Source organism: Oncorhynchus keta, chromosome 35, assembly GCF_023373465.1.
Source record: "Oncorhynchus keta strain PuntledgeMale-10-30-2019 chromosome 35, Oket_V2, whole genome shotgun sequence".
Lineage (NCBI taxonomy): Eukaryota > Metazoa > Chordata > Actinopteri > Salmoniformes > Salmonidae > Oncorhynchus > Oncorhynchus keta.
Window position 1 is genome coordinate 19805710 of NC_068455.1, and position 27500 is coordinate 19833209.

The window sequence follows — 27500 nt, forward strand, 5'->3', positions numbered from 1 at the left end:
AGTTCAGCTGATAGCAGACACTCTCCCAGAGTGATAGAGTTCAGCTGATAGCAGACACTCTCCCAGAGTGATAGAGTTCAGCTGATAGCAGACACTCTCCCAGAGTGATAGAGTTCAGCTGATAATAGACACTCTCCCAGAGTGATAGAGTTCAGCTGATAATAGACACTCTCCCAGAGTGATAGAGTTCAGCTGATAATAGACACTCTCCCAGAGTGATAGAGTTCAGCTGATAATAGACACTCTCCCAGAGTGATAGAGTTCAGACACTCTCCCAGAGTGATAGAGTTCAGCTGATAGCAGACACTCTCCCAGCAGACACTCTCCCAGAGTGATAGAGTTCAGCTGATAGCAGACACTCTCCCAGAGTGATAGAGTTCAGCTGATAATAGACACTCTCCCAGAGTGATAGAGTTCAGCTGATAATAGACACTCTCCCAGAGTGATAGAGTTCAGCTGATAGCAGACACTCTCCCAGAGTGATAGAGTTCAGCTTCATCCCCGAGCTGACAAGGTACAAATCTGTCGTTCTGACCCTGAACAGGCAGTTAACCCACTGTTCCTAGGCTGTCATTGAAAATAAGAATTTGTTCTTAACTGACTTACCTAGTTAAATAAAAAATAAAAACCCCAACCTCCCTGTGCTGGATTGTCTTTCTAACAGAAGCATTCACTATCAAACTATGCATTACACTCTTATCCCAAAACATTCCTGAAAAATACATAGGAGATTGATGATAGTATAGATATGATTGTACAAGCTTAATGAGCCAACGTGATATATATATATAACAAGATAAATGCATCACTTCCTTCTTTCAGCTGAACATAGCTACTAACATGGTAATCTGAATTAAACTCAAAATACCTATTTTTGTTCAAATAACTTCTATACCAAATTCCAATAAAAGTGAATGGTAATACCATAATGATGTCTATAAGTAATGCTTTCTTAATGATAATGAACATGACTGAGTAGTCGTGTAAGGTGTGACTCCTTGGTTCAGCAATGAGGAGTCTGATTTGATTAACCTCACTGTGATAATGCATTAGGACTTGAAACTGCTCTAAAGTTACTGTAGCTCTAGTCATCATTGTAACAAGCTGATTTCTAACTTTTAATTGGAGCTCAGACATAATGTTGGCTTCCTGCTAGACGGAGGTAACTAACCTCTTCACCGTGTAGATACTACTGCACTGTTGGAGCTAGGAACACAATCATTTCGCTACATCCGCAAATAACATCTGCTAAATATGTGTGTGTGACCAATAACATTTGATTGGTTGGATACTGGATACTACTGGGCCAGGGTAGCCTGGGATAGGGTTCAATTAACGTAAACTGCATTAGTGCACGTAGACCTCTCCTCTATCCTCTCCTCTCCATCTATCCTCTCCTCTATCCTCTCCTCTATCCCCTCTCCTCTCCCCGGAGTTAAATGGAAGGTACAGAGGAGCAAGCTAGGTTTGCTCGTTCCTTTTCATCCAAAAGCGACAGTACTGTTTTTAAGGCCATTAAAGAAAGAAAGTAAAGAAGTTTAGGTAATCTGTTTTTAATACTGTACAGTGGAACACATCATTCATCCCATCCAGCTGAACTAAAGATTGACCACTATAGGATCCCTAATTGACTGGCTTTCTGTGCTACACTGTAATTGTGTACAAAATATGTATGCTGGAGTTGACTAGGGTTGGATGGAAACTATTTGGTTCTAACCAAGCTTACTGGGTAACAAGAAGTTGAAGTTCCAAATGAACTAAAACTGTAATGTAAGGCTGAACGTGGAGGGAAGGAAGGAAGATACTTCTGAGAATCCATTGCATCAGCATGCTCAAGATTGATACGTTCTAAAATATTTAAGACGCTTCATGCATTCTTGCAAAAACACAAAGTAGTCAATTGTGTCAACAGTGCTGCCTCCTTTGTTTTTTGATTTGACTAGCCCCTCCTCCTCCCCTCCTCTTCTCTTAACATGGTCCAGATCTCATGTTTACATAGTGATTTGGTTACTGAGATTGACATATAATTACATCAAGTCCAACAGTCAAGCCAAAAGCAAAGCAAACAGCCAGTGCATGGAAATCATGTTTTGACATAGCTGGTTGCCTTCTGCATTTCATAGACATCAATTTATTCTGTCATGGTTGGGATGACACTTTCCTTTTTTCCCCTTTAAAGCTGATGCACTTAGAAATGCTATGCATATTTTAATATGAAGGCCTGTGCCCAGAAGACCGTATATTGATTATATTAAAATGTATTTTGCCATATAACATTATATCTAGTCCTACTTGATATGCTAACTGTATTACCATAAAACTACAATGTAGAGCTGTCAAAATGGATCTCCTTAATGTCTTGAAGCCATGCCATGTACGTCAACATTGACTGTTTGACAACAATGACTGTCAGATCGTAATGTGTTCAAATAAAGTTTGGCATATACAATGCCAAGGAGTGAAAACATGGAGCAAAACGTAGAATGTTCAAACATGCCTTTGATTCTGATCATATTGAAGATTGAATAGGACAGAAGACACAGAAGACAGATGAACCGTATCAGTCTCTTATCACGGACCCACACGCTAGTAGCTACCTTGGCAACAAGCTGAAAGAAAGCATACTTTCTTTCCCCCAAAAGTCTGCTATTCTATTCCAAAAGCCTTTGATGGATTTCCAAAGCGAGCGCATCAGAAACCTAGAGGAGCTTAGAGACGTGCTACACGTGTTTGTTGACTGACTTTGTCTTTGGTCTTTGTGGCTGGAGAACCAGGCTTCACAGGGCACCACGCAACACTAGAAGGCATGTCTAGTCATGGTACAATGAGCAGAACCCACCTGCATGGAGACTAGCTGTCCGGAGCTGGCAGCAACACATAACACACTATCCCTGATGCTACAGCTGAAGTCGGAAGTTTACATACACTTAGGTTGGAGTCATTAAAACTCGTTTTTCAACTACTCCACAAATTTCTTGTTAACAAACTATAGTTTTGGCAAGTCGGTTAGGACATTTACTTTGTGCATGACAAGTAATTTTTCCAACAATATTGTTTCACTTATAATTCACTGTATCACAATTCCAGTGGGTCAGAAGTTTACATACAAGTTGACAGCTTAGAAAATTCCAGAAAATGATGTCATGGCTTTTGAAGCTTCTGATAGGCTACTTGACATAATTTGAGTAAATTGGAGGTGTACTTGTGAATGTATTTCAAGGCCTACCTTCAAACTCAATGCCTCTGCTTGACATCATGGGAAAATCAAAAGAAATCAGCCAAGACCTTGTCTGGTTCATCCAAATGCCTAAAGGTACCACGTTCATCTGTACAAACAATAGTACGCAAGTATAAACACCATGGGACCACGCAGCCATCATACCGCTCAGGAAGGAGGCGCGTTCTGTCTCCTAGAGATGAACGTACTTTGGTGCGAAAAGTGCAAATCAATCCCAGAACAACAGCAAAGGACCTTGTGAAGATGCTGGAGAAAACAGGTACAAAAGTATCAGTATCCATAGTAAAACGAGTCCTATATCGACATAACCTGAAAGGCTGTTTAGCAAGGAAAAAGCCAATGCTCCAGAACCGCCATAACAAAGCCAGACTACGGTTTGCAACTGCACATGGGGACAAAGATCGTACTTTTTGGAGGAATGTCCTCTGGTCTGAGAACAAAATAGAACTGTTTGGCCATAATGACCATCATTATGTTTGTAGGATAAAGGGGGAGGCTTGCGAGCCAAAGAACAACATCCCAACCGTGAAGCATGGGGGTGGCAGCGTCATGTTGTGGGGTTGCTTTGCTGCAGAAGGGACTGGTGCACTTTACAAAATAGATGGCATCATGAGGCAGGAAAAATAGGTGGATATATTGAAGCAACATCTCAAGACATCAGTCAGGAAGTTAAAACTTGGTCGCAAATGGGTCTTCCAAATGGACAATGACCCCAAGCATACTTCCAAAGTTGTGGCAAAATGGCTTAAGGACAACAAAGTCGAGGTATTGGAGTGGCCATCACAAAGCCCTGACCTCAATCCTATAGAAATGTGTGGGCAGAACTGAAAAAGTGTGTGTGTGCAAGGAGGCCTACAATCCTGACTCAGTTATACCTGCTCTGTCAGGAGGAATGGGTCAAAATTCACCCAACTTATTGTGGGAAGCTTGTGGAAGGCTACCCGAAACGTTTGACCCAAGTTAATCAATTTAAAGGCAATGCTACCAAATACTAATTGAGTGTATATACATTTCTGACCCACTGGGAATGTAATGAAATAAAAGCTGAAATATATAATTCTCTCTACTATTATTCTGACATTTCATATTCTTAAAATAAAGTGGTGATCCTAACTGACCTAAAACAGAGAATTTTTACTAGGATTAAATGTCAGGAATTGTGAAAATCTTAGTTTAAATGTATTTGTCTGAGGTGTATGTAAACTTCCGACTTCAACTGTATATGATAGATGTGCATGTGTGTGTGTGTGTGGGGGAGTGCACTTCAAATATGCGTGTGTGTGTGTGTGTGTGTGTGTGTGTGTGTGTGTGTGTGTGTGTGTGTGTGTGTGTGTGTGTGTGTGTGTGTGTGTGTGTGTGTGTGTGTGTGTGTGTGTGTGTGTGTGTGTGTGTGTGTGTGTGTGTGTGTGTGTGTGTGTGTGATGTACAAACATTGCTCATTGAGAACATTTACATTTACATTTAAGTCATTTAGCAGACGCTCTTATCCAGAGCGACTTACAAATTGGTGCATTCACCTTATGACATACAGTGGAACAGCCACTTTACAATAGTGCATCTAAATCTTTTAAGGGGGGTGAGAAGGATTACTTTATCCTATCCTAGGTATTCCTTAAAGAGGTGGGGTTTCAGGTGTCTCCGGAAGGTGGTGATTGACTCCGCTGTCCTGGCGTCGTGAGGGAGTTTGTTCCATCATTGGGGGGCCAGAGCAGCGAACAGTTTTGACTGGGCTGAGCGGGAACTGTACTTCCTCAGTGGTAGGGAGGCGAGCAGGCCAGAGGTGGATGAACGCAGTGCCCTTGTTTGGGTGTAGGGCCTGATCAGAGCCTGGAGGTACTGAGGTGCCGTTCCCCTCACAGCTCCGTAGGCAAGCACCATGGTCTTGTAGCGGACCATGGTGAGGGTGAACTATCTTTTTCTGAATGTTGGATCCTATGGAGACCTTTATCAACCAGACTCGCCTTTGGATACTGGTATGTTTCTAGGACAAAGATAGTTGAAAGGTACAAGTTTAAAAGAACAAATGAAACCCCAAACCTTTCCACTACGGTCAAAATCCCCAACACCATGACCGCATGGGAAAGTTAATAACAACCAGCTCTGATGCCCAACATCCAGGCATCCTATGCCTTTTTAAGCTTATTTTATTAATATTTTAGAAAAGCCTTACAGGCATATGAATCAATTAATTATGTCTGAAATGCTACCAAACGCAGCTCATGAATAGCGCACATGGTTTCTGCCAAAAACGTGTGTCAATCACGTTACCGTGGCAACAGCTGTGTAATTACAGCTATTCCACGTCTAGAACAGCCGCAACACCACATTCAAAGACCGTCCCAAATTACACATTACATGGACCTGTATGAACTTCATTTAACTTTGATCTTATAAAAAAAAAAGCTGACTTTACCCTCGTCTTCTGCAAAGAAAGTAAATGAATGGTATAGCATGGGGGCTATGCTACAGTAGGTAGGCTGCTTTGAACTAGCATGACAGAATTTACACCCCAGGATATTTTTCTTTGAAATATATATTTTTCTAAATGAAACATCTACAATTACTAACAAATATGCTTAATTATTTAGGCAATTTATTCACAAGTCTTAACGTAAATGAATATAAAAGTAGTTTGATGTGCATGCAGTCTTTTGAATGCCTATAACAGGCTGATGTGGGGCAGAGCAGAGTGTAGCTCTGCCCAAGGCAAAATTACAGTACTCTTGAAATGGGGTACTGCAGGTTAGTTAATCTAGGTGAAAATCAAACCAATTATAAAACCAGTCAGTTGATTGTGTTAAACACCTCAGTTAAAGAATCCCCATTACAACAGGTGGACATAGCATTTGTATTTAGCTGTGCATGATTGGGCTTGTCTGGTGTAGTAAAACCAATGGAATAGTTCCACAATGTGCAACGCCGCTCATCTGTACACTCCAGACAGACTCAAGCAAACACTCAAAATATTTGAAAAGAAAACAAATACTACTTGAACCCAGGTCGAAAGTACCTCTGACTACAATTTCAGGAAATCTATACAACACATTAGCTGTGTTATTTTTGGCAGACAAAGAAAGAAACAGGTGGAAGAAGAGGAAGAAAAAATGAAAAGAAAGTCGTTGAAATAATGGTCGGGGTACTGAGAAACAGCTAAATAATTCATATAACTTTACAATCTGAGGGAAAAGTAGGTCAGAATAAACAAAGAATAAAACACATCAAAGGAAAAGAAAATGCAACAAAGTCATAACGTAGCTACCATATACCAGGAGTAAGCTCATGCAATGTTCATAAGGCATCAGACAGACAGAGCACGCTCAAATCACCGCTTTGGAATACAGAGGAAGAGGAAGGAGGAAAAACCCATCCCAAACACTTGTAGGAAGGTGAACTGGGGAGGCAACACACACAGCTAACATCATATAGTCATCCCAAATCAATACAAACATGGTTGAACACCCTGCCTGCCTTGAGCCTCCCTATACCCCTGAAAATGTGTCATATAGCTGCTGCTCTTGCTGCTTGGCTTTGTCTGCCAACAGGGCCAACCTGAGCATGCCTATCTATACACACTTCAGGGTGTGACTAAGCTACAATGCATACAACTATAATGTCCATTATGTATTGTTTGTTTGTTTTTTCTTTAGTTGTTTTGTGTTCTTCTCGTCTGTCATTCTGTCCAAGTGCTTTTCAGTGGCGTGTTAACTATAGTGCCCTCCATAATTATTGAGACAGTGATGGACAGTGATTTTTTTCTATTGTTTGAAATCAAACAATGACTTTGAGGTTAAATTGCAGACTGTCAGCTTTAATTATTTGAGGGTATTTTCATCCATATTGGGTGAACCGTATAGACATTTTGTACATAGTCCTCCCATTTTAGGGGACCATCAGTATTTCACTTATATGTCTATTAAAGTAGTAAAAAGTGTAGCAAAAAATGTATGGTACCATATTCATAGCACACAATGATTACATCATGCTTGTGACTCTGCAAATGTGTTGGATGCAAATAAAAGTATAACGTTTCTAAACACTTAATTATGGATAATCCTGAATGAATCATCAATAATGGTGAGTGAGAAAGTTAGACACACAAATATCATACCTCCAAGATACGCTAACCTCTTACCATTACAATAACATGGGAGGATAGCTTGTTTGGGGGGGTATGATGTGATATTTGCACGTCATTGCGTGCTATGAACATGGGACCAAATATGGGACTAAGTACTTAACTTTTTACTACACATATGTGAATTTGTCCCAATAATTTTGGTCCCCTAAAATTGGGGGACTATATACAAAAAGTCCTGTAATTTCTAAACGGTTCACCCAGTATGGATGAAAACACCCTCAAATGAAAGCTGACAGTCTGAACTTACCGTCCTTGTTTGAATTCAAAACCAAACATTTGGAGTATAGAGCCAAAAGAAGAAAAAATCCATCACTGTCCCAATGATTACGGAGGGCACTGTACTAACAAATACACAAGCATGACAAAAAAAAAATCCAAACATGAATTGAAAGCTTGCTTAGCGTTGTCAAGCTGGTGACATGACAATACCATTCTGTATAGCATGTTCAACAATGGACTGTTTTCAGAGCACCACTGCCGCCTTGGGTTCCTAACATAATCTAAACCCATAGTAGTGATTCCTATTAACACTCAAATATCTCTCCTTTATTCTCAGGACTGACCTATGACATACCCCCGACAACAGACGAGGGTCTAAACGGCATCATTTTAAAAAACACACACACGGATTGGCTCTTGACATGCTCTAGCTAAGATTCCACTTATACACTCCCTCCTAGAAAGATATTTCAACAGGCCACCTGGCACACAGTATATTCGAGTCCAGTCTTAAGGCCTGTCTCTCTCTTTCTCTTCAATAGGTAGCTTCATTTACTTCGTACAACATCAGGTTGGTTTCTAGAGCTGGGGACAGACGTGGCTTTAAACACAATGGAGGAGGTCAGGTGGTCGTCCATTATATCAAACTGGGGGCCCTTGTCTGTCAGGTGAAAATAGGCAAACACAGAAAATTGGAGACCAAGGACCATTCTGAATAGAAATCATTAAAAAGGGTATATTATACCTACAAATCACAGGAGGGTGGTGGCACCTTAATTGGGGAGGACAGGCTCATGGTAATGGCTGGAGCGGAATGGGTGGAATGGTATCAAAAACATCAAACACATGGTTTCCTAGTGTTTGATGCCATTCCATTTACCATGAATGAGAATAAAGTAGACAGCACCACCACTACCATGTACAGCAACATCTACTGCTAAGCTAAGGGCTAATGGACACGCAGCCCTTACTGAAGTGTATTAACGGTGACAGGTACTGAGACAGAAAATGAGGGACTCATTCTTATCTTCCTGCACCTCATCAAGGCAGATAGCTCAATCCCTGTGTGCTGTTGTCTAGGGGCGGAAGGGTGTGTGTGTGTGTGTGTCAGATATAAGGAGAGGGGCGAGGTGGGGATCAGGGGAGAGTGGAGCGGACTGCTAGTTCACCTCAGAGAGCTTGGTAAATGAGAAGAGACAGGTGTGCTGGGGAACCTGGGCCGCAGGTGGCCATCCTTCTCACCAACAGCCATTTATCTCAATTTCACCCTGAGCTGCAAACCGCTTACAACTCACACACACTGTCCGGCCCATACGTTCAGACGCCGTTTAAACTAATCATGGTGGCAGAATGGGGCCTAGCTTCATCAGCATAGAGAAACCCATCTAAACCTAGCTACCTACCGCATAGTATACACAACTTTAAAGACAGACAGACACACACACACACACACACACACACACACACACACACACACACACACACACACACACACACACACACACACACACACACACACACACACACACACACACACACACACACACACACACACACACACACACACAGTGTTTTTCTTCATCTCAGCTGGAATGTGGCTGCTACTTAGGCTGACAAAGAAGCCATATTGCTAGTGACTACTCTCAATAGCAGATAGAGAACACGAGGAGCTGTAGAAAGCAAAAGCCAAGGTGTGTTAGTATTCATCTGGAACCTCAGTATCCATGACCTAGAGAAACAGTCTGAACATGTGCTGCAGGTTCTGCTTCCCGTCATGTGGGCCCTACTCAAAATGTGTGTGTAGGACTACAGGAATGTAGTGTGTGTACTGCCCTGGGTTACAGGCCTACAGGAATGGAGTGTGTGTACTGCCCTGGGTTACAGGCCTACAGGAATGTAGTGTGTGTACTGCCCTGGGTTACAGGCCTACAGGAATGTAGTGTCTGTACTGTCCTGGGGTACAGGCCTACAGGAATGTAGTGTGTGTACTGCCCTGGGTTACAGGCCTACAGGAATGTAGTGTGTGTACTGCCCTGGGTTACAGGCCTACAGGAATGTAGTGTGTGTACTGCCCTGGGGTACAGGCCTACAGGAATGTAGTGTCTGTACTGTCCTGGGGTACAGGACTACAGGAATGTAGTGTGTGTACTGCCCTGGGTTACAGGCCTACAGGAATGTAGTGTGTGTACTGCCCTGGGGTACAGGCCTACAGGAATGTAGTGTGTGTACTGCCCTGGGTTACAGGCCTACAGGAATGTAGTGTGTGTACTGCCCTGGGGTAAAGGCCTACAGGAATGTAGTGTGTGTACTGCCCTGGGTTACAGGCCTACAGGAATGTAGTGTCTGTACTGTCCTGGGGTACAGGCCTACAGAAATGTAGTGTCTGTACTGTCCTGGGGTACAGGCCTACAGGAATGTAGTGTGTGTACTGCCCTGGGTTACAGGCCTACAGGAATGTAGTGTGTGTACTGCCCTGGGTTACAGGCCTACAGGAATGTAGTGTGTGTACTGCCCTGGGTTACAGGCCTACAGGAATGTAGTGTGTGTACTGCCCTGGGTTACAGGCCTACAGGAATGTAGTGGCTGTACTGTCCTGGGGTACAGGCCTACAGGAATGTAGTGTGTGTACTGCCCTGGGGTACAGGCCTACAGGAATGTAGTGTGTGTACTGCCCTGGGTTACAGGCCTACAGGAATGTAGTGTGTGTACTGCCCTGGGTTACAGGCATACAGGAATGTAGTGTCTGTACTGTCCTGGGGTGTAGACCTACAGGAATGTAGTGTGTGTACTGTCCTGGGTTACAGGCCTACAGGAATGTAGTGTCTGTACTGTCCTGGGGTACAGGCCTACAGGAATGTAGTGTCTGTACTGTCCTGGGGTGTAGGCCTACAGGAATGTAGTGTCTGTACTGTCCTGGGGTGGAGACATACAGGAATGTAGTGTCTGTACTGTCCTGGGGTGTAGGCCTACAGGAATGTAGTGTCTGTACTGTGCTTGGGTGTCGACCTACAGGAATGTAGTGCCTGTACTGTCCTGGGGTGTAGGCCTACAGGAATGTAGTGTGTGTACTGTCCTGGGGTGTAGGCCTACAGGAATGTAATGTCTGTTCTGTCCTGGGGTGTAGGCCTACAGGAATGTAGTGTCTGTACTGTGCTGGGGTGTAGACCTACAGGAATGTAGTGCCTGTACTGTCCTGGGGTGTAGGCCTACAGGAATGTAGTGTGTGTACTGTCCTGGGGTGTAGGCCTACAGGAATGTAGTGTGTGTACTGTCCTGGGGTACAGGCCTACAGGAATGTAGTGTCTGTACTGTCCTGGGGTGTAGGCCTACAGGAATGTAGTGTCTGTACTGTCCTGGGGTGTAGGCCTACAGGAATGTAGTGTGTGTACTGTCCTGGGGTACAGGCCTACAGGAATGTAGTGTCTGTACTGTCCTGGGGTGTAGGCCTACAGGAATGTAGTGTCTGTACTGTCCTGGGGTGTAGGCCTACAGGAATGTAGTGTGTGTACTGTCCTGGGGTGTAGGCCTAAAGGAATATAGTGTATGTACTGTCCTGGCATGTAGGACTACAGGAGTGTAGTGTCTGTACTGTCCTGGGGTGGAGACCTACAGGAATGTAGTGTCTGTACTGTCCTGGGGTGTAGGCCTACAGGAATGTAGTGTCTGTACTGTGCTGGGGTGTAGGCCTACAGGAATGTAGTGTCTGTACTGTGCTGGGGTGTAGGCCTACAGGAATGTAGTGTCTGTACTGTCCTGGGGTGTAGGCCTACAGGAATGTAGTGTCTGTACTGTCCTGGGGTATAGGCCTTTCTGCCTGTTTGTAAGGCAGCACATAAGGGGTTACTGTAGGCCTGTCTGCCTGTTTGTAAGGCAGCACATAAGGGGGTGTAGGCCTGTCTGCCTGTTTGTAAGGCAGCACATAAGGGGGTGTAGGCCTGTCTGCCTGTTTGTAAGGCAGCCTACATAAGGGGGTGTAGGCCTGTCTGCCTGTTTGTAAGGCAGCACATAAGGGGGTGTAGGCCTGTCTGCCTGTTTGTAAGGCAGCACATAAGGGGGTGTAGGCCTGTCTGCCTGTTTGTAAGGCAGCACATAAGGGGGTGTAGGCCTGTCTGCCTGTTTGTAAGGCAGCACATAAGGGGGTGTAGGCCTGTCTGCCTGTTTGTAAGGCAGCACATAAGGGGGTGTAGGCCTGTCTGCCTGTTTGTAAGGCAGCACATAAGGGGGTGTAGGCCTGTCTGCCTGTTTGTAAGGCAGCACATAAGGGGTGTAGGCCTGTCTGCCTGTTTGTAAGGCAGCACATAAGGGGGTGTAGGCCTGTCTGCCTGTTTGTAAGGCAGCACATAAGGGGGTGTAGGCCTGTCTGCCTGTTTGTAAGGCAGCACATAAGGGGGTGTAGGCCTGTCTGCCTGTTTGTAAGGCAGCACATAAGGGGGGTGTAGGCCTGTCTGCCTGTTTGTAAGGCAGCACATAAGGGGGTGTAGGCCTGTCTGCCTGTTTGTAAGGCAGCACATAAGGGGGTGTAGGCCTGTCTGCCTGTTTGTAAGGCAGCACATAAGGGGGTGTAGGCCTGTCTGCCTGTTTGTAAGGCAGCACATAAGGGGGTGTAGGCCTGTCTGCCTGTTTGTAGGCAGCACATAAGGGGTGTAGGCCTGTCTGCCTGTTTGAGGCAGCACATAAGGGGTGTAGGCCTGTCTGCCTGTTTGTAAGGCAGCACATAAGGGGGTGTAGGCCTGTCTGCCTGTTTTAGGCAGCAATAAAGGCCTGTCTGCCTGTTTTAAGGCAGCACATAAGGGGTGTAGGCCTGTCTGCCTGTTTGTAAGGCAGCACATAAGGGGGTGTAGGCCTGTCTACCTGTTTGTAAGGCAGCACATAAGGGGGTGTAGGCCTGTCTGCCTGTTTGTAAGGCAGCACATAAGGGGGTGTAGGCCTGTCTACCTGTTTGTAAGGGAAGGGGGTGTAGGCCTGTCTGCCTGTTTGTAAGGCAGCACATAAGGGGGTGTAGGCCTGTCTGCCTGTTTGTAAGGCAGCACATAAGGGGGTGTAGGCCTGTCTACCTGTTTGTAAGGCAGCACATAAGGGTGTAGGCCTGTCTGCCTGTTTGTAAGGCAGCACATAAGGGGGTGTAGGCCTGTCTGCCTGTTTGTAAGGCAGCACATAAGGGGGTGTAGGCCTGTCTACCTGTTTGTAAGGCAGGAAGGGGTGTAGGCCTGTCTGCCTGTTTGTAAGGCAGCACATAAGGGGGTGTAGGCCTGTCTGCCTGTTTGTAAGGCAGCACATAAGGGGGTGTAGGCCTGTCTACCTGTTTGTAAGGCAGCACATAGGGGGTGTAGGCCTGTCTGCCTGTTTGTAAGGCAGCACATAAGGGGGTGCAGCCTGTCTGCCTGTTTGTAAGGCAGCACATAAGGGGGTGTAGGCCTGTCTACCTGTTTGTAAGGCAGCACATAAGGGGGTGTAGGCCTGTCTGCCTGTTTGTAAGGCAGCACATAAGGGGTGTAGGCCTGTCTGCCTGTTTGTAAGGCAGCACATAAGGGGGTGTAGGCCTGTCTGCCTGTTTGTAAGGCAGCACATAAGGGGTGTAGGCCTGTCTGCCTGTTTGTAAGGCAGCACATAAGGGGTGTAGGCCTGTCTGCCTGTTTGTAAGGCAGCACATAAGGGGGTGTAGGCCTGTCTGCCTGTTTGTAAGGCAGCACATAAGGGGGTGTAGGCCTGTCTGCCTGTTTGTAAGGCAGCACATAAGGGGTGTAGGCCTGTCTGCCTGTTTGTAAGGCAGCACATAAGGGGTGTAGGCCTGTCTGCCTGTTTGTAGGCAGCACATAAGGGGGTGTAGGCCTGTCTGCCTGTTTGTAAGGCAGCACATAAGGGGTGTAGGCCTGTCTACCTGTTTGTAAGGCAGCACATAAGGGGGTGTAGGCCTGTCTGCCTGTTTGTAAGGCAGCACATAAGGGGGTGTAGGCCTGTCTGCCTGTTTGTAAGGCAGCACATAAGGGGGTGTAGGCCTGTCTACCTGTTTGTAAGGCAGCACATAAGGGGGTGTAGGCCTGTCTGCCTGTTTGTAAGGCAGCACATAAGGGGTGTAGGCCTGTCTGCCTGTTTGTAAGGCAGCACATAAGGGGTGTAGGCCTGTCTACCTGTTTGTAAGGCAGCACATAAGGGGGTGTAGGCCTGTCTGCCTGTTTGTAAGGCAGCACATAAGGGGGTGTAGGCCTGTCTGCCTGTTTGTAAGGCAGCACATAAGGGGGTGTAGGCCTGTCTGCCTGTTTGTAAGGCAGCACATAAGGGGGTGTAGGCCTGTCTGCCTGTTTGTAAGGCAGCACATAAGGGGGTGTAGGCCTGTCTGCCTGTTTGTAAGGCAGCACATAAGGGGGTGTAGGCCTGTCTGCCTGTTTGTAAGGCAGCACATAAGGGGGTGTAGGCCTGAGACTAGCCTCATAATACATACAGACTGTGATGAGCTATTAAGAAGTGCTTTTTTCTCAGTGTTACATCAATAAATCCCCTTTATTCAGGCCGACAGTAATCCTGCCCTCACATCTGTGCTGTACATCAGAGGGAGGGAGGGAGAGAAAGAGAGCTAGAGGAATTATGCTCCATGTTTATTTCCTAATGTGTAAGCCTAGGTCTTTTACTACAAAGGATCTGAAAGAGGGGAGAACTGAAAATACTTCTGAAGCTGCAAGACGTAGAGACGTAGTCTCAGAGGAATATGTCAAAACTCAACTTCCCACAATTGCACTGACTAGTCAGCCACTATGAAGCCTTTTATCTTCCCCAGTTTGACAACACAGAGCAGTTTGCCCTGTTTTATAAAGGGCCAGTCAGTGTTCCCCTGAGAGGTGTATCATTTATCAACACTCAAAGCCATAAAGCCAGGTCAACTAAGAGTATTACTGTCTACACACGGTATTGTCTTTGGATGGCAAATGAAGAGAGGGAACTTTAATTTAAACTGTAGTTACCTAGACAAAATATAGCTAACTCCCCTTAGATCAATTTTCTCAATATCAGAAATAATATAAAAGCAAAATTACATAAAAAAATCTAAATGACATAAAAAGCACCTGTGTAAAATAAGAAATGGTCAAGTCCTGATCTGTTTCACCTGTCTTTGTGCTTGTCTCCACCCCCCTCCAGATGTCACCCATCTTCTCCTTTATCCCCTGTATTTATACCTGTGTTTTCTGTCTGTCTGTTGCCAGTTCGTCTTGTTTGTTCAAACCTACCAGCGTTTTGTCTCAGCTCCTGTTTTTCCTTAGACTCTCATTTTCTCGTCCTCCTGGTTTTGACCTTTGCCCGTCCTGACCCTGTACCCGCCCGCCTGACCACTGCCTGTCTCTGAGCCTGCCTGCCGTCCTGACCCTGTACCCGCCCGCCTGACCACTGCCTGTCTCTGAGCCTGCCTGCCGTTCTGACCCTGTACCCGCCCGCTTGACCACTGCCTGTCTCTGAGCCTGCCTGCCGTTCTGACCCTGTACCCGCCCGCCTGACCACTGCCTGTCTCTGAGCCTGCCTGCCGTCCTGACCCTGTACCCGCCCGCCTGACCACTGCCTGTCTGAGCCTGCCTGCCGTCCTGACCCTGTACCCGCCCGCCTGACCACTGCCTGTCTCTGAGCCTGCCTGCCGTCCTGACCCTGTACCCGCCCGCCTGACCACTGCCAGTCTCTGAGCCTGCCTGCCGTCCTGACCCTGTACCCGCCCGCCTGACCACTGCCTGTCTCTGAGCCTGCCTGCCGTCCTGACCCTGTACCCATCCGCCTGACCACTGCCTGTCTCTGAGCCTGCCTGCCGTCCTGACCCTGTACCCGCCCGCCTGACCACTGCCTGTCTCTGAGCCTGCCTGCCGTCCTGACCCTGTACCCGCCCACCTGACCACTGCCTGTCTCTGAGCCTGCCTGCCGTTCTGACCCTGTACCCGCCCGCCTGACCACTGCCTGTCTCTGAGCCTGCCTGCCGTTCTGACCCTGTACCCGCCCGCCTGACCACTGCCTGTCTCTGAGCCTGCCTGCCGTCCTGACCCTGTACCCGCCCGCCTGACCACTGCCTGTCTCTGAGCCTGCCTGCCGTCCTGACCCTGTACCCGCCCGCCTGACCACTGCCTGTCTCTGAGCCTGCCTGCCGTCCTGACCCTGTACCCGCCCGCCTGACCACTGCCTGTCTCTGAGCCTGCCTGCCGTCCTGACCCTGTACCCGCCCGCCTGACCACTGCCTGTCTCTGAGCCTGCCTGCCGTCCTGACCCTGTACCCGCCCGCCTGACCACTGCCTGTCTCTGAGCCTGCCTGCCGTTCTGACCCTGTACCCGCCCGCCTGACCACTGCCTGTCTCTGAGCCTGCCTGCCGTTCTGACCCTGTACCCGTCCGCCTGACCACTGCCTGTCTCTGAGCCTGCCTGCCGTTCTGACCCTGTACCCGCCCGCCTGACCACTGCCTGTCTCTGAGCCTGCCTGCCGTTCTGACCCTGTACCCGCCCGCCTGACCACTGCCTGTCTCTGAGCCTGCCTGCCGTCCTGACCCTGTACCCGCCCGCCTGACCACTGCCTGTCTCTGAGCCTGCCTACCGTCCTGACCCTGTACCCGCCGCCTGACCACTGCCTGTCTCTGAGCCTGCCTGCCGTCCTGACCCTGTACCCGCCCGCCTGACCACTGCCTGTCTCTGAGCCTGCCTGCCGTCCTGACCCTGTACCCGCCCGCCTGACCACTGCCTGTCTCTGAGCCTGCCTGCCGTTCTGACCCTGTACCCGCCCGCCTGACCACTGCCTGTCTCTGAGCCTGCCTGCCGTTCTGACCCTGTACCCGTCCGCCTGACCACTGCCTGTCTCTGAGCCTGCCTGCCGTCCTGACCCTGTACCCGCCCGCCTGACCACTGCCTGTCTCTGAGCCAGCCTGCCGTCCTGACCCTGTACCCGCCCGCCTGACCACTGCCTGTCTCTGAGCCTGCCTGCCGTCCTGACCCTGTACCCGCCCGCCTGACCACTGCCTGTCTCTGAGCCTGCCTGCCGTTCTGACCCTGTACCCGCCCGCCTGACCACTGCCTGACCCTGAGCCTGCCTGCCGTCCTGTACCTTGGCCTCTGCTCTGGATTATTGACCCCTGCCTGCCTTGACCTGTCGTTTACCTGCCTCTGTGCTTACAATAAACATTGTTAGTTCACACAGTCTGCATTTGGGTCTTACCTTGATTCATGATGGAAAGAACATTATGACAAAACTTCCTGGGGGATTGCTAATTATACATGCCAATCTATGTTGATTTCCTCTACTCCTCCAGCCAGTAAAGTGGAGTTAAGTTGATTTTTACACAAGCTGGCATCCTTAACCATGTTGTCTCTCTAACCAGACCAGAGAAGGAGGTAGCTGGTAGTAGTAACAGTATGTACAGCATCTGAGCTGTGGCCTGGTCTGCCCCTGACCCGAAGGAAGAAGGGAAGACAGAGAAGGTAAGGGGGGGATTACCATGGCGATGAGGTATGTTGTTGCCCTCCTCCAAGGTGGAGTGTCTTGGGCCTAGAGACAGAACAGGAGCTGGCATTAGCAGGCCTCTCCCAGTAAGGGTCGCTGTGGAGAAACAACGTGACAATCTCTTAAAGCCTATAAGGAGAGAACAGTATGGACCACAGCCTTATATACACAGTACATATATGGAAATATGTATATAATGTATGTACTGTATATATACACAGTATAAATGGTTCTGGGGTGAGCCCTGCTATCCTCTCCCCTCAAAGGCCACAAAGATCATATATTACACATAGTGATCTAAAGCAGATAGAACATGCAGTTCTAATTTAAGGTTGTCACATTTTTCACAGTATTCAGTAATGATCTTTTTTCTAAATGATACTGTACTACTAGAGAAAATGTCATGTTTATTTTTTATTTTTTTATTTCACCTTTATTTAACCAGGTAGGCTAGTTGAGAACAAGTTCTCATTTACAACTGCGACCTGGCCAAGATAAAGCATAGCAGTGTGAACAGACAACAACACAGAGTTACACATGGAGTAAACAATTAACAAGTCAATAATACACGCAAGCATGCAATCCTTTCCAACCAACAGTTACATGAAAACATAGTGTGGGATGTGTGGGTTGATTTAGTCACGTAGAACCATACATTTGAGCCAGTTTGCTACAGCAGGAAAATAATACTGCAATAACAGGACATGTCAATTATTATGTGGATTATTATAATAATAATTATTTTGTATTTTTTTGGTCCCCCTTTTTCTTTCCAATTCTGACCTTGTCTTATCACTGTAACTCCCCAACGGGATCGGGAGAGGCGAAGGTCGAGTGATGCGTACTCCAAAACATGACCCACCAAACCGTGCTTCTTAACACCTGTTCGATTAACCCAGAAGCCATCCGCAGCAATGTGTCAGAGGAAACACCATTCAACTGACGACGAAGTCAGCCTGCAGGCACCGGGTCCCCCACAAGGAGTCACTAGAGCGTGAGCCAAGTAAAGCCCCCCCGGCCAAACCCTCCCCTAACCCGGATGACACTGGGCCAATTGTGCGTTGCTCTAAGGGACTCCCGGTCAGATTGAACCCCAGGCTATAGTGACACCACAACACTGCGATGCAGTGCCTTAGACCACTGAGCCACTCGGGAGGCCTAATAAATGTTTCATTAGTGTAAATTACAAACTTTAGAAGCCCTTTTAAAACTCAAATACACTACATGCTTGTATTTCCTGCTGTGCAGGAATACTCTCAACAACAAAGAGTGATCAATTAAGATCCTGCTAAGTATGTGCTTATTATGAGCATGACTAAAGCAAGGTACTTGGTGAGTCTAGGACAGGATTCAGGGATAATCGGTTTGCTTGAAACGCATCCAAATAAAATGAGTCATTCATTCATTGATTTTTGATTTTTGATCAAGACGAGTAATTTTGGAGAGGAATATTTCGGTACTGCAAGGCACAGATTAATTGTACCTGGCTATACTTTCACATTATTACATTGCTGTTGTCAGGTATACATCTGCTTTCTTCCAACTCAGCACACTAGAAAAGACATGCAGGTTCAACCCTCTCTCTTTCTCACAATTAAAAGCTATTGGACTCCTAGTCCCGTGCTGTATGCCCTGTGCACTGAATCTGCAGCAAATAGCTTTTATTTGTTAAGGAACCTCCTCACACCATCCTATTAAATAACAGAAACCTTTACTGAAATGATCTCACTCTGAAGGGGAGAAGCATTTACGGGCTAAGAAAATGGAAGCAGCACTCTCCGGGAGTGTCGCTTGCACTGTACAGCCCTCGCTAGCCAGTTATCTCCCCCAAGATTGATGCCTTTCCCTTTACCACCTTTTGCAAGCCACATGTCATTTAGTACAAATGATTCCCTGTAGGTATGGGGGTATGGGTAATGTCAGCCAGTGCAATATGTTCCACAATAACAGCCCCCCCCCCACCACCACCATCACCACTGTGTACTGAATGAAACTACACACACGCACGCACACAATCACCCACCCTATCTGGCCTGAATGGTACAACATGCAGCACAATGGATTTTGTTTCATGGCCACAAAGGTAAATTGCAGACAGCAATGGGAGATTTGGCCCATTTTTCAACGCTGACTATATTACACACTGTACCAGGCATTGCCTTGACTTTATACACTTTTTTCACACGTTGGAGAAAAATCATTCCCAATAGCCCCATTCTACTCTATAAAATGCTCCAATGTGGCCTTAAGACGATTCCCTACGAACCAGCCATGTGATTGAAAACATGTCACTTTTACACTGTTTCCTCTCTGTTCCCACTTTGACACCACAAGCACCTGTGACCCCATTGTTCTTTTCTCAACATGTTTTTAACTTCCGTCATGCAGGTTGAAAATCCACAATTCTCCACATTTCCCATACAGGCTAGACTTACAAGGTACAAGGTAGTCTTACTCTGCTGCTTCAGGAAAGCTGCTTGTGGTTTGGGGCTTGGTGTTTGTCTTGATGTTCCTGGGCTGGTACAGGGGCCTGGATGGTCAGAAACAGAGCTATCCTGGCACTAGAGGGTTTTTCTGCAGTGAGATATACCACTATTGTGATGCTCATTGGGTGGATAGACAGATATAGAGATCACTGGGAGGATTGTTATCCAGCCATGATGACTCTTTGTCCAAACAGCAGCCTGATCCTCATCCTGCTCAGCTCCGCATGCCTCTGTTTCTCTGTGTGAATGAGATCTGCAGGGGGTGGATGGTGGGGCTCCCCCTCTTCTCCTCTTCTCACTTCCTCTACCCCCTCCCCCGTCTTCTCTCCTCCCCCTCCTCTCCTCTTCTTTCATCTCCCATCCTCTCTCCCTTCCCTTCCTCTCCTCTCCTCCCCCTCTCTTTCTCTCTGTCTCCAGCCCTCTGAATGTGTTAACAGGCACATCTCTGCTCTGCTCACCCTCTGAGGTAACAGGGGCTCAAATCAAGGGGCTGAATCACAATTGTTCAGCGCTGTACAAACAGACAAAATAAAAAAAAACAGCAAACAAGGTCTGCATCCTCAGCCTTGAACAGAGACATAAAGCACAGAACAACCAAACTCCCTGTGGAGGACCACTTTCCTCAAACCTGTCATTAATTGACAAGACAGGAGGACAATAGTATTTTCCTGTGTGCGTGAAAAAACAATAACAACCCAGCACTTATAGAGGATACATAGGCTACAGAGACCCATTCTGCCAGACATGAATAGAGGAGCACAGAGACCCATGCTGCTCGACATGAATAGAGGAACACAGAGACCCATGCTGCCAGACATGAATAGAGGAGCACAGAGACCCATTCTGCCAGACATGAATAGAGGAGCACAGAGACCCATTCTGCCAGACATGAATAGAGGAGCACAGAGACCCATTCTGCCAGACATGAATAGAGGAGCACAGAGACCCATTCTGCCAGACATGAATAGAGGAGCACAGAGACCCATTCTGCCAGACATGAATAGAGGAGCACAGAGACCCATGCTGCTCGACATGAATAGAGGAGCACAGAGACCCATGCTGCTCGACATGAATAGAGGAGCACAGAGACCCATGCTGCTCGACATGAATAGAGGAGCACAGAGACCCATGCTGCTCGACATGAATAGAGGAGCACAGAGACCCATTCTGCCAGACATGAATAGTGCACAGAGACCCATGCTGCTCGACATGAATAGAGGAGCACAGAGACCCATGCTGCTCGACATGAATAGAGGAGCACAGAGACCCATGCTGCTCGACATGAATAGAGGAGCACAGAGACCCATGCTGCTCGACATGAATAGAGGAGCACAGAGACCCATGCTGCTCGACATGAATAGAGGAGCACAGAGACCCATGCTGCTCGACATGAATAGAGGAGCACAGAGACCCATTCTGCCAGACATGAATAGTGCACAGAGACCCATGCTGCTCGACATGAATAGAGGAGCACAGAGACCCATGCTGCTCGATATGGATAGAGGAGCACAGAGACCCATGCTGCTCGACATGAATAGAGGAGCACAGAGACCCATGCTGCACGACATGAATAGAGGAGCACAGAGACCCATGCTGCTCGACATGAATAGAGGAACACAGAGACCCATGCCGCTCGACATGAATAGAGGAGCACAGAGACCCATGCTGCTCGATATGGATAGAGGAGCACAGAGACCCATGCTGCTCGACATGAATAGAGGAGCACAGAGACCCATGCTGCTCGACATGAATAGAGGAGCACAGAGACCCATGCTGCTCGACATGAATAGAGGAGCACAGAGACCCATGCTGCTCGACATGAATAGAGGAACACAGAGACCCATGCTGCTCGACATGAATAGAGGAGCACAGAGACCCATGTTGCCAGACATGAATAGAGGAACACAGAGACCCATGTTGCCAGACATGAATAGAGGAACACAGAGACCCATGCTGCCAGACATGAATAGAGGAGCACAGAGACCCATGTTGCCAGAAATGAATAGAGGAGCACAGAGACCCATTCTGCTCGATATGAATAGAGGAGCACAGAGACCCATGTTGCCAGACATGAATAGAGGAACACAGAGACCCATGTTGCCAGACATGAATAGAGGAGCACAGAGACCCATTCTGCTCGATATGAATAGAGGAGCACAGAGACCCATGTTGCCAGACATGAATAGAGGAACACAGAGACCCATGCTGCCAGACATGAATAGAGGAGCACAGAGACCCATTCTGCTCGATATGAATAGAGGAGCACAGAGACCCATGTTGCCAGACATGAATAGAGGAACACAGAGACCCATGCTGCCAGACATGAATAGAGGAGCACAGAGACTCATGCTGCTCGACATGAATAGAGGAGCACAGAGACCCATACTGCTCGACATGAATAGAGGAGCACAGAGACCCATGTTGCCAGACATGAATAGAGGAACACAGAGACTCATGCTGACAGACATGAATAGAGGAGCACAGAGACTCATGCTGCCAGACATGAATAGAGGAACACAGAGCCCATGCAGGCAGAGTAGAGTAGAGGAGTATTGGGTTCTGCGGTGATGATTAAAATATATTTGCTGGAACCTGGCAGTGGTAAGTGGCTGATGAATAAGAGTAGTCAGACCCCGTGAGGAGCAGTCACCCACTGGTATACCACGCACGCACGCACGCACGCACGCACACACACACACACACACACACACACACACACACACACACACACACACACACACACACACACACACACACACACACACACACACACACACACACACACACACACACACACACACACACACACACACACACACACGGGAAGAGGGAGCATGTCCCACTGTTAAACTGCATCACCTTAGAGGAAGCCCCAGCCCTCCTCAGACCCCAGCCCTCCCCTGCCTGCTTGGCATGTTTATTAGGACTTTATATTGACTCCAGGATTTGGTGCTTGGGGCTGGCCAGTTGATTTAAAAGGCTTTTTATCGATGTCATCTGGAGGACTGAGGTGAGTGACATTTACAGGTAAATTCTTCCCCCGCACTGCCAGTCCATTACAATAATAATGGTTTTCCTGGGTCCTTCCACTGGTTAACTGACCAAATCTCTGTTGTACCTGCATGGTGCATGGTGCTGGGAAGAGATCTTATGTAGGACGGCCATCGACTGTGACCATGTGGGTAACCCTTCATTTGGTTGGAGGGGAGTTAACATCCTTCCCTAACAGCTTTCCCAATGGGGAGACAGTTTGATGATTATTTTAGCACAACTGAAATGCCACACATACTGTAAAGCTTCTCATGAATGCATGTGTCAAACTCAAGGCCTGTGGGCCAGATCCAGCCCGCAAACCCATTTTGAGTAAAAAATAAATAAATAAAATATGATTTTAATTATTTAAAAAATTCTGGGAAAAAACTCAATTGAAATGACTAAAATCAAATGGAAACTGTGTAGAAATTATATTGAACCTACATTTATATATCTACTATTTACTCTGGTTTCTAATAATCGTCAAGACAAAAGCTGGACAGTCAGAGAGCATCGAAAATCCCCCAAAACGATGGATAGAAGAACACTTTTTGCACGAACCTTTTGGACTCATCACATACACTGCTGCAACTGTTAACTATCTGTCACTTTAGTCCTAGTTATATGTACATATCTACCTCAATCATCTCGTATCACTACACATCGTCTTGGTACTGGTACCCCTTGTATATAGTTTATAGTCAAGTTATCGTTAGTCATTATGTATTTATTATTACTTATATTATTAGGTGTTTTAATGTTCAATTATTTCTCTATTTTCTTTCTCTCTGCATTGTTAGGAAGGACCCTTAAGTTAGTATTTCACTGGTAGTCTACCCCTGTTGTTTACGAAGCATGTGACGAACACATTTTATTTTAGCTCATTTTGACGGCAAGGAAATATAACACATTTTCAGTGCGGCCCTCCGGGCCCCTGATGAAATGTAACTAATTTCTTTATCAAATAATACTATGGGGACCTATATTATGGTTAGGCTACTGTTGAGCCATGTACTGCATCGACATGTATAATTCATAATTGAGTATACTATGGAGGAAGACAAGTTCAAAACATTCAAACTTTGGTCTATTTAATTGGTCTAAGAAATATATTGACTACAACAGAGGACATGTTGTGACCATGTACTTGGAATTAGAACATTCTAATTATAATTAGAATACTTAGAATTCCACATTAGAATGTCCAGTGTATCATTTCTCCAGACCAGTAACTCATGCACAGTGTAAAGAGAGGGAATCTCTGCTCTGCATGCTGTCTGTCTGTCTCACTGAATATTTAACCACTACCTCATGAGTCCTGGCATCCAGCCAGCAGGCAGGACTGCATCCAACCAGCAACACACACACACACACAGTACACACAGGACAGACCATACAGGACAGACCACACAGGACAGACCATACAGGACAGACCACGCAGGACAGACCATACAGGACAGACCATACAGGACAGACCACACAGGACAGACGATACAGAACAGACCACACAGGACAGACCACACAGGACAGACCACACAGGACAGACCACACAGGACAGACCACACAGGACAGACCACACAGGACAGACCATACAGGACAGACCACACAGGACAGACCACACAGGACAGACCACACAGGACAGACCATACAGGACAGACCACACAGGACAGACCACACAGGACAGACTATACAGGACAGACCACACAGGACAGACCACACAGGACAGACCATGCAGGACAGACCACACAGGACAGACCACACAGGACAGACCACACAGGACAGACCACACAGGACAGACCACACAGGACAGACCACACAGGACAGACCACACAGGACAGACCATACAGGACAGACCACACAGGACAGACCATACAGGACAGGATGTGTCTGTTAACGGGGACTCTTAGTGGTGCTTGACTGTATCAACCCTGAAGAAGGGAGGAGTGGATGGGCTCTCAGATACTAGAATGGTATTCAGGAAATGTTCAGATAAATTGTTTTGTAATTGTTTGAGAGAGAGAGAGAGAAAGAGAGAGAAGAGAGAGAGAGAGAGAAAGAGAGAGAGAGAGAGAGAGAGAGAGAGAGAGAGAGAGAGAGAGAGAGAGAGAGAGAGAGATTCCTCTCAAATGAGCCCCGGTCAAAAGAAGGTCTTACAGGGTATAGGGGACATACACATAGATCCTTCATTACAGGGTATAGGGGACATACACATAGATCCTTCATTACAGGGTATAGGGGACATACACATAGATCCTTCATTACAGGGTATAGGGGACATACACATAGATCCTTCATTACAGGGTATAGGGGACATACACATAGATCCTTCATTACAGGGTATAGGGGACATACACATAGATCCTTCATTACAGGGTATAGGGGACATACACATAGATCCTTCATTACAGGGTATAGGGGACATACACATAGATCCTTCATTACAGGGTATAGGGGACATACACATAGATCCTTCATTACAGGGTATAGGGGACATACACATAGATCCTTCATTACAGGGTATAGGGGACATACACATAGATCCTTCATTACAGGGTATAGGGGACATACACATAGATCCTTCATTACAGGATATAGGGGACATACACATAGATCCTTCATTACAGGATATAGGGGACATACACATAGATCCTTCATTACAGGGTATAGGGGACATACACATAGATCCTTCATTACAGGGTATAGGGGACATACACATAGATCCTTCATTACAGGGTATAGGGGACATACACATAGATCCTTCATTACAGGGTATAGGGGACATACACATAGATCCTTCATTACAGGATATAGGGGACATACACATAGATCCTTCATTACAGGGTATAGGGGACATACACATAGATCCTTCATTACAGGGTATAGGGGACATACACATAGATCCTTCATTACAGGGTATAGGGGACATACACATAGATCCTTCATTACAGGGTATAGGGGACATACACATAGATCCTGATTGACATCACATGTTTTGTGACTCCACTGGGTATGTTAAAATGTTCAAAGACATTTAGTTGGTGATGAAATGATACTCACTCTTTGCATCCTCAATCCCAACAGTATTGAGAGAGTTGTCTGATGGCTGTCCTGAACACTTCCCTGTCTGTCCCTCCTCTGGTTCCTGAGCTGTTCTCCTCCCAGGCTCACAGCTTAGAGGCTGAATTATTAACCACAATCTAGTGCCCACATCAAACCTGCACAGTCTGCACACCACCATGCTTTGCATAGGAGAGACAGAGGGCCGTGCCTTCTCTACACAACACTGTCATTCACAGCTCCATGCACTGAAAAATACTCGCTGCTTGGTTGCAGGACCCAGCGCTGGGCTGAGGAGGAAGGCAGAGGTTGCCAGAGTTACAGTACTTTTCCTCTCCTTAGCTATGACAATAGAAAGCACCCACTACCTAGTAAAAGAAAAAAAAGAGTCTTGGAGAGCAATGTCCCAAAAGTCCCTCTTCAGTGGTAATCTTTGGATAATTTACCCAGCACCACATACACAGATACAATGAGTGAAGGCCTCCATTGATACACCTCATACCCAAACACCATATTGTACAAAGGGTCTACCCCGCCCTGTGCAACTGGGTACTGGACAACCTGACGGGCCGCCCCCAGGTGGTGAGGGTAGGTAACAACATCTCCACCCCGCTGATCCTCAACACTGGGGCCCCACAAGGGTGCGTTCTGAGCCCTCTCCTGTACTCCCTGTTCACCCACGACTGCGAGGCCATGCACGCCTCCAACTCAATCATCAAGTTTGCGGACGACACTACAGTGGTAGGCTTGATTACCAACAATGATGAGACGGCCTACAGGGAGGAGGCGAGGGCCCTCGGAGTGTGGTGTCAGGAAAATAACATCACACTCAACGTCAACAAAACAAAGGAGATGATTGTGGACTTCAGGAAACAGCAGAGGGAGCACCCCCTATCCACATCGACGGGACAGTAGTGGAGAGGGTAGTAAGTTTTAAGTTCCTCGGGGTACACATCACAGACAAACTGAATTGGTCCACCCACACAGACAGCATTGTGAAGAAGGCGCAGCAGCGCCTCTTCAACCTCAGGAGTCTGAAGAAATTCGGCTTGTCACCAAAGCACTCACAAAATTCTACAGATGCACAATCGAGAGCATCCTGTCGGGCTGCATCACCGCCTGGTACGGCAACACCTCCACCCACAACCGTAAAGCTCTCAGAGGGTAATGAAGTCTGCACAACGCATCACCGGGGGCAAACTACCTGCCCTCCAGGACACCTACACCACCCGATGTCACAGGAAGGCCATAAAGATCATCAAGGACAACAACCACCGAGCCACTGCCTGTTCACCCCGCTATCATCCAGAAGGCGAGGTCAGTACAGGTGCATCAAAGCAGGGACTGAGAGACTGAAAAACAACTTCTATCTCAAGGCCAGACTGGTCAGACTGTTAAACAGACACTACTAACATTGAGTGGCTGCTGCCAACATACTGCCTCAACAACTCCAGCTCACTTTAATAATGCAAATTAATGGACAAAATGTATCACTAGCCACTTTAAACAATGCCACTTAATATAATGTTTACATACCCTACATTACTCATCTCTCATATGTATATACTGTACTCTATATCATCTACTGCATCTTGCCATCTTTATGTAATACATGTATCACTATCCACTTTAAACTATGCCACTTTTATGTTTACATACCCTACATTACTCATCATATACTGTACTCGATACCATCTACTGCATCTTGCCTAGGCCGTTCTGTACCATCACTCATTCATGTATCTTTATGTACATATTCTTTATCCCTTTACACTTGTGTGTATAAGGTAGTAGTTGTGGAATTGTTAGGTTAGATTACTTGTTGGTTATTACTGCATTGTCAGAACTAGAATCAAAAGCATTTCGCTACACTCG

At 46.8% G+C, this 27500-nt stretch overlaps 1 protein-coding gene across 4 annotated transcripts in view; it reads right to left on the minus strand.

Moving 5' to 3' along the window:
- Positions 1-27500, minus strand: part of LOC118369059 (neuronal PAS domain-containing protein 3-like) — a 536261-nt gene that overhangs the window by 399293 nt on the left and 109468 nt on the right. For 3 of the 4 annotated variants that reach the window (XM_052496674.1, XM_052496672.1, XM_052496673.1), the window contains one exon: positions 17044-17145. The exons of the other annotated variant lie outside the window; for it this stretch is intronic. In XM_052496674.1, coding sequence (XP_052352634.1) covers positions 17044-17145 — 102 coding nt within the window. The remainder of the gene's footprint in view (positions 1-17043; positions 17146-27500) is intronic. 4 annotated transcript variants of the gene reach the window in all.